At 43.1% G+C, this 7,951-nt stretch overlaps 1 protein-coding gene across 1 annotated transcript; it reads right to left on the reverse strand.

Moving 5' to 3' along the window:
- Positions 1 to 873: 873 nt before the first annotated feature.
- mycn (MYCN proto-oncogene, bHLH transcription factor) lies at positions 874 to 7,729 on the reverse strand. The gene is made up of 3 exons (XM_063001145.1): positions 7,625 to 7,729; positions 3,946 to 4,580; positions 874 to 2,439 (listed from the first exon to the last, which is right to left on the reverse strand). The coding sequence occupies exons 2-3, from the start codon at positions 4,559 to 4,561 to the stop codon at positions 1,781 to 1,783; spliced, it is 1,275 nt and encodes a 424-aa protein (XP_062857215.1). The 5' UTR covers positions 4,562 to 4,580; positions 7,625 to 7,729; the 3' UTR covers positions 874 to 1,780.
- Between the last annotated feature and the right edge of the window lie 222 nt (positions 7,730 to 7,951).

Consider the following 7,951-nt stretch of genomic DNA (forward strand, 5'->3'; position numbering starts at 1 on the left):
CACTTTACACCGATGAGGCATAACATTATGACACTCACTGTCCATTTTATCTGCTCCACTTACCATATAGAAGCACTTTGTAGTTCTATAATTACTGACTGTAGTCCATCTGTTTCTCTACATCATACTTTTTTAGCCTGCTGTTCTTCAATGGACAGGACCCCCCACAGGACCACCAAAGAGCAGGTATTATTTGGGTGGTGGATCATTCTCAGCACTGCAGTGACACTGACATAGTGGTGGTGTGTTAGTGTGTGTTGTGCTGGTATGAGTGGATAAGACACAGCAGCGCTGATGGAGTTTTTAAACACCTCACTGTCACTGCTGGACTGAGAATAGTCCAACAGCACCCCGTGGGCAGCGTCCTGTGACCACTGATGAAGGTCTAGAAGATGACCAACTCAAACAGCCGCAATAGATAGACTTTACATCTACGAGGTGGACCAACTAGGTAGGAGTGTCTAATAGAGTGGACAGTAAGTGGACACGGTATTTAAAAACTCCACTCATACCAGCACCACACACACTAACACACCACCACCATGTCAGTGTCATTGCATTGCTGAGAATGATCCACCACTTAAATGATACCTGCTCTGTGGTGGTCCTGACCATTGAAGAAACAGATGGACTACAGTCAGTAATTGTAGAACTACAGTGCTCCTATATGGTAAGTGGAGCTGATAAAATGGACAGTGTGTGTAGAAACCAGGAGGTGCCAGGTACCACAGCCCATCCTGGGGAACATTGGGATGAAGATGGTAGCCACTCACTGAACATTAGTCATTCATTCGCTCTCAATTCTGCGTGTTCAATAACTCAAGACCAACAAATGTATGTTTTCAATTTCTATTTATTTTTCAAATTGAGGTATTTCAAAGTGCTATGAGTTGCAGCACTAACATGTACATGTACAAAAGAGAGAGTGAAAAAAAGACATTCCCGTCGACCCAGTTCTATGAACCTGATAGGTACAAATATATAAACAAAACGAGAGGGAAGGTAAATGTAAAAAGATTTCTGTACAAAAAGAATAAAAGGGAGAAAAGAGATAAAACAAGATAGTGATATCTACTCAACTCATTTTCATACGAAAATATAAGTATCGATTTTTAGTATGTATCAGGAGCACACTAAAGCATAGGCGTACAAATTAGTAAGTATTGTGTGAACAAAGAACGTAAGAAGAAACGGAAAGAACGATATTATATTACAAAGTTCCTCGCAAATCGAGGTCATACAGTACTTAATAAAGGTATATAAACTTCCAGTCTTGGTATATTGGCAGCGTTTTTTGATATTTTCTTAGAAAAAAACAAACAAAACAAGGCAGACTGATAGTGTTTTGCTAAACCGACATCAAGGTGCGCAGAGGTATATCCGGGAGCATCAGCACCATCGAGAGGTCTGAGAGTCGAGCCCCCGCGGGCCCGACACGAGTCCGTTATTTAAAGTCTTTTTGCTTATTGTGAAGAATAAAGGCAAAGTGGTTGTGTTGTATTGCGTGTTCCTCGTCGACTTTCACGTCCCACCAGTCCTGTGAAACGGGTCCGAGAGAACCCAAACGAAAAGAAAAAAAACAACAAAAAACGAAACCGACGGAGAAAAGGGAGCGCCCCCTTCTCTTCCCTGTCGCATACTGTGTTCCTCGATGTGACCGGAATGAGCGAAGTAAACCCAAAACATTCTTGACGTCCAAAAATGTGCAAAGAAAGTGGCGGCAGTGAGTGTCCGTAAGGATTCAGGCTGTTTCATCAGCCGTGAGTGCTAACAGTTAACTTTAGCGAGTCCTGGCTTGCTCCAGGCGTCGAAGTAGCTGCTGCCTCTTCGCCTGGAGCCTGTCCCTTTCCTGACGGAGCCGAAGCTCCTGAGCCTCGAGCGAGCCCACGTATTCCGTGGCCTTTTTAAGTATCAGCACCTTGGCTGCCTTGTCGTTTTTGGCTAGTTCTGGAAGCTGGTCCCGGAGCGTCAGGAAGCTGGAGCGGAGGTCGTTGCGTCGCTGACGCTCCAGGATGTTGTGGTTGCGTCTGCGCTCGCTGTCCTCCGAGTCGGAGCCCGAGCCGCTTTTCCTGAGACGCTGGGCTCCGTTCGGAGAGTGCGGCAACGAGGAACTGGATTTGGTGCTGCGCTGGGAGCCGGAACTGCTTTCTGACCTGAGTTTCTTGGAGGGGGGGGCGCAGGGAAGGTCCGAATGGTCAGAGTAAGGGGAAGGGGCTGCGTAGTTGTGCTGCTGCTGGTGGATAGAGGCGGTCGCCGTTCTTTTCAAGATGAGCTCGTGGGGGCGGCTGGAACCCGAGTTCGTCCGGCTCGACGATGACGAAACCTGGTTGTGGGTCCTGGGAACGGTGGAGCGCCGCTTCTCAACAGTGACTACATCGATTTCTTCCTCGTCTTCCTCATCATCTTCATCATCGTCGTCTTCTTCGTCCGAGTTGTCGTCTGTCGTGAAGAATAAAAAGACAGTGTTAACAAACCATTTTTTTGGGTAGGGTTGGGGTGTCTAATGTCACTTGTTTTACACTTTTTAATACACCTTTTGAAAGGCTTTGATAGGAATGCACGCCGGTGTTTGCTTTGTCGTCACTTCGCCTACGGACAGTCCAGGTGTGGAGACGGGAGACACCTTAGACGCAACAGCCCCAGGGCCGTATTTATAAAATAATAGACGTGATTATCAGCCAAGCCACTTGAGAAGTGTGTTTGCCATTTACTAGAATCCTACAGTCTTACACTTCAAACAAGCTCATCAGGAATCTGTCTGCGTGTGGCAAGACTGGGTGGCTTTACGGAAGGCAAAAAAAGTCCTTTTTCTTTTCATTCTTTATTGCTAGGGGCTACGTTTTATTTTGGGTCTGGAAAGTAGGGAGGGTAAAAAAAAGGGCCCACTCAGAGCGAGCGCAGAAGGAGCGTTGTAATCGAGAGCTGTGATCATTCGCGGGCTTTTGGCCGAACCCCGGGGCACATGACCTGGACCTGAGCCAGGCGGACAGCTGAAGGAAGATCGCGCTCGTTCAAAGGTTGTAAAGAGAGACGGCTGGTGCTGTTTTTTTCCCTCCCTCGTTATTATTCCGCAGCCTTTGGCGGGTTTGTCCATCTGCCAAGTCAAGCCCTAGCTCTCTCTCTCTCTCACACACACTCTTACTCTCGCTGACTACACCGCTTCTATGCAGACCACACGCCGGAACTGATGCCAGGTCTCGAACTCGCGCTCACGTGAGGCGGTCGCTCTGGATTTGCATACCAAACAACGGCTTCGATCGGTCAGGAAGAGACCTATTAAAGTACACGTGTGCGAATTTTCCAGGAATGGCCTTCTACACTCTCAATCGATTTAAGACGGAATAACAAAAAATAACACACACACGATCAGGGTCGGATATTGTTGCCACCTGCTGGACACCAGCTAGTAGACACTGAGATATTATGTAATACACATACTCTTCATAATCGACCCTTAGCAAGACACTCCAATTTAAGGTATCATGTGATCTGACCAAAACAGTAATAATTGTGTTTAGAATAGCTTGCTCCCCTTGATGTGTTTAGAATGTTGGTCCCCTTGATGGGTACATTTACTGCCCCCATTCCTCAAACATTCTTTTTGGGCAAATGGTCCAGGGGGGTCCCCCTTGGCCATTCAGTGCTATTTACATCTTTCATCTTTTTACCTTTGTAGTACCCCCGATCAGACACATCCTAAAGTACAGTGACATTCCCATGATCTTTTCTTTTTGGGATTTGGGGCCCACAACAGGTAAATGAAGTGACTCTTCTTGAACCTTGGTATTGAGACACACCAGGTCCAACATATCCAGGTTCAACAAACTACACTGGCATACAGTGCCTAAGTATGGTCAATGCTTACATATTGACGCCCCAACAAGTATGCCTCAACACCTCACAGTTTTAAAAAAGGATTCAAAGAGAGTGTCCATTTGCTCTTACCAGATTCACTTAGTTCATCATCCGAGTGTTTCGCCTCAGGAACCAGTGCTGTGCTCTGCGAGGTGCTCTTTTTATTGACTGGGAAGGGGAAAACCACAGCAGGGTCCACACACTCTGTCCCAGGTCCTGCGCTGCTCATCTCAGGCACCTTGATCTCCTCGTTTTTAAGTCCAGACGATCCCGAAGACGCACAAACTGCGACCGTCCGCCCCAGCCTCTCGCTGACAGCTCGCTCCAGCTTCTCTCGTGCCGAGAAGCCACTCCACATGCAGTCCTGCAGGATGACCGGGTCATCCAGGGCACACGCACCGAACAGGTCTCCCTCCGGTATGCGCCACGCTTCGTCCTCGGGGTCCTGAGGCGGGAGGAGGAACAGTTCGGAGGCCCAGTCGAGCGGATCGTTCAGACCAAACACTCCCGAGGACTCACACTCTAGCGCGAAGTCCATGCCGGCCAGAGCAGCCCGGCTGGGAGATAGTGGCGGGGTCGGTAGCAGCTCGAATTTCTTCCAGATGTCTTCACCCGGGCCGCACAAGTAGAAGTCGTCCTCGTCAGGGTAGAAACACGGCTGGAAGGAGTCAAACTCCAGGTCGGAGTTCTTCATCATGGCTGGCATTGTGGATTTTATAAACAAGCTGCAAAAGTAGAAAAAGATTGATTAACTGGATGCCCAAGAGCCAAGGTTATTTAGTACTGCATTAGCAAACATAGAAGTATTCTAGAAGCCTATAGCTGTCAATGCCTAAAAATAATGTCAGGTAGCACATCTGTCTATAAAACCCATCTGTATTTACATTTCCTAGTGCAAAACACCCATAGAGAGACCTGACAAATTCTTGCAAAATCAAGAAATATTGAAAAGTCATTGCAATACATCAGTTTGTAATCACTCTTAAAGCCTTAGTCTATTACAAATTCCAGTCAAAACAATTCAAGTTACACTGCTCCAGTAAGCAAATCATCTAAAACACACTGCCAACAAATAAAGAACGTATCCAAATGAACGCTTGTGCAAAATTAGACCAAACGAAAATTGCACCGGACAACAGCTTTGCTTTTGATTTACCGACATGACCCAAAAATGCCATTCTTGATGACGGCTGCCTGGTTCTGATTTCTTGGAAGACAGGCAGCCGATCCAGATGATTGCACTGGCAGAACTATAGAGGAAATCATTCGAGTATATTACCTTTTGTTGCTCAGTGTTAGAGCATTCTTGGAGAGTCTCAATCTGATCTGAGTTAGCAGGTCAGCAAACCAGTAACTCTATTCATTCATTGACATGTCAGGGTACTCATTGTTTACATTTTTCCCAGTCAACACTGTTTACGCTACATCCCCTACAGTACCAATTTTCCTAAATGCTTAAAAAGCTTAGTCTTAGGGATATGTGTAATAATGAATAATGAATAATAATGAATTATTTAAATCAGCTAAGAGTTAGTAGGTCAATAAACTGTAGGTTTGGTATAGCTATTGTTTTTTTTTTTACTTAGATGTAGTAGAGTCTCATTCTTTCATGGATTGTTAACACCATTCATGTTATTTTGTTGATCCGTCAAGGGCAATATAGCAAATCCCCTCAATGCAGTATCCAATATAACATAATGCTATATATTTTAACACATTATTTTAACCTCAGGAGAAGAAAACCTGAACTATTTAAAGATCATGCTCCGTTGGAGTCATGTATGAATGAAATCTCTCTCCTCTACCATGCTTTCACATTCCTTTCCTCTGGAAAGAGTGTGAAGCAGCTCTGCCCGAAGGATTTAGAGGCAGGAGCGAAGGCATAAACCATAGAGCAACGTCTCCACCAGCAGACCTCTTTAGACAGTAAATATTTTCATATCGTTTACCTCTACTTAGACTGGTGGAATGTACGATTCAGATATGTGTCAGTTGGTCAGCTCTTCACTCTTTCACAGATTTCCAGTAATATTATCTGATTGATGGTACTTGAACATGCAAATTTTCCAAAATGCACAGATATGAAGTATTTCCATTTATGAGCATGGTATGCTCAAAGTACTTAATGTAAATTATGCAGTTATGCAGTGCTTGCATTGAAAGAATTGTACAAACCAATCATAATACAGTACATGTCATAGTAAATATTACTCTTCTGCTTGGAGTTAGACATTCTCGGAATATCTTTGTCTGACTTGAGTCAGAGGGTCAGTAAACCACAAAACACACCACCTACATGCACTCATACTTTCATTCATTTCTAGTAGAGCCTCACTCTTTCTCATAATATCCCCAGTCAACACCGTTCACGCTCTGTTCACAGGCACTGTGTTATTGTGCTTCAATAATCAAACAGTCCAGCGTGCAGACAAAGAGCCAGTGCATCTCATCCTACTGAAAACAAACCTATATGAATAAGGATTAAATATATGACTTATTGTTTTGCATCAGTAATGATGGTCAAAGTTTGCTAGTATGTTAACATTCTATCTGTCTATATTGGTGGATTGATACATGAATCCTGGGGGAGTAGACTGGGGGCATCAGTTCTAATGAATACAGTGCATCACATCAACACACCTTCTGTCCTTCAGTTTAAATACTTACTGTTATTTGTTTTTGTTTTGTGAACACGCGTGTCTACAATTATCCACAAGCAAATTAAATGCATCATTTTTATTGTATTTTCTTGTATTGTATAGAACTTTTTCTTTGTGTTTGTAGGTCAGTCTATATTATATTTTTACACTTTAATTTATGTCTTGTACTTGTCTTGTATGTTCTTAGTGAACTTTATGCACTATTTACAAGTACAGTACTCTGATTTATTGTGCATTCATAAGCAAAAAGCAAATAAAAATGCAGACAAAAGTACTGTAAAACATTATTATTTTATTGTAAACATTAAATATTAGAATATGTCTCTTTTTTTTTTTTGCATCAGTAATGATAGTCAAAGTTTGCTAGTATGTTAACATTCTATTGGTCTATATTGGTGGATTGATACATGAATCCTGGGGGAGTAGACTGGGGGCATCAGTTCTACATGAATACACTGTATTACATCAACACACTACTGTCCTTCAGTTTAAATACTTACTGTTAATTGTTTTTGTTATTTATGTAACACGTGTGTCTACAATCATCCACAAGCAAATTTCATGCATCATTTTTATTGTATTGTATTTTATTGTATTGTACAGAACTTTTTCTTTTTGTTTGTAGGTCAGTCTATATTATATTTTTACACTTTAATTTATGTTTTGTACTTGTCTTGTATGTATTTAATTAATGTTCTTAGTGAACTTTATGCACTATTTACAAGTACTATGATTTATTGTGCATTCATAAGCAAAAAGCAAAAAAAACATGCAGACAAAAAGTACTGTAAAACATTATTATTTTATTGTAAATATTAAATATTATGTGTTAATGTCAAATATTGTAATCTAATGCATATAAAAGATAAAGTGCTATTTAACTTTTTCTCACCACAACTAACTATTAGACAAAACCCTAAGTTAATCCTTCTATTCACATGTCAAGAAAGCTTCACTCTTGCACACATTTCCAGTCAAAACCGTTCCAGCAGTTCCATAACGCGTAAAATGCGCAAAACGCACCAAAAGATGACGCAAAACAGACGCAAAAGGAAGGAAAATTCACCTCCTGCGGGATGAATAGAGCTGATACGAACTCATATTCTTACCTCTCACTGTCGGCGTGTGCGTACGGTTCCCGTTGTGTCTAATATCTCCTTTAGACGCGGTCACAAAGCGCGATTATAGAGCGCATCCACAAACTCCAGTACGAACTCCTTTTGCTCGTGCTCGTCCTCGTCAGCGCGCTCTCACATTTGCTCGCTCCACCCCGACCAGTTCTTTTCATCCTCACCTAAACCCCGCCCACACAGGGGGCGTGGTCTCGCTTTGAATCCGAGCCAGCGCTGCCCGGGTTTGATTTATGGGCGCTGCGCTGCAGACAGCGCGCACTGTGTGTTAAACACTGTCCATATTAATTCAGATCTGAGTCGTAT

This window comes from Trichomycterus rosablanca, chromosome 9 (genome assembly GCF_030014385.1).
Source record: "Trichomycterus rosablanca isolate fTriRos1 chromosome 9, fTriRos1.hap1, whole genome shotgun sequence".
Classification (NCBI taxonomy): domain Eukaryota; kingdom Metazoa; phylum Chordata; class Actinopteri; order Siluriformes; family Trichomycteridae; genus Trichomycterus; species Trichomycterus rosablanca.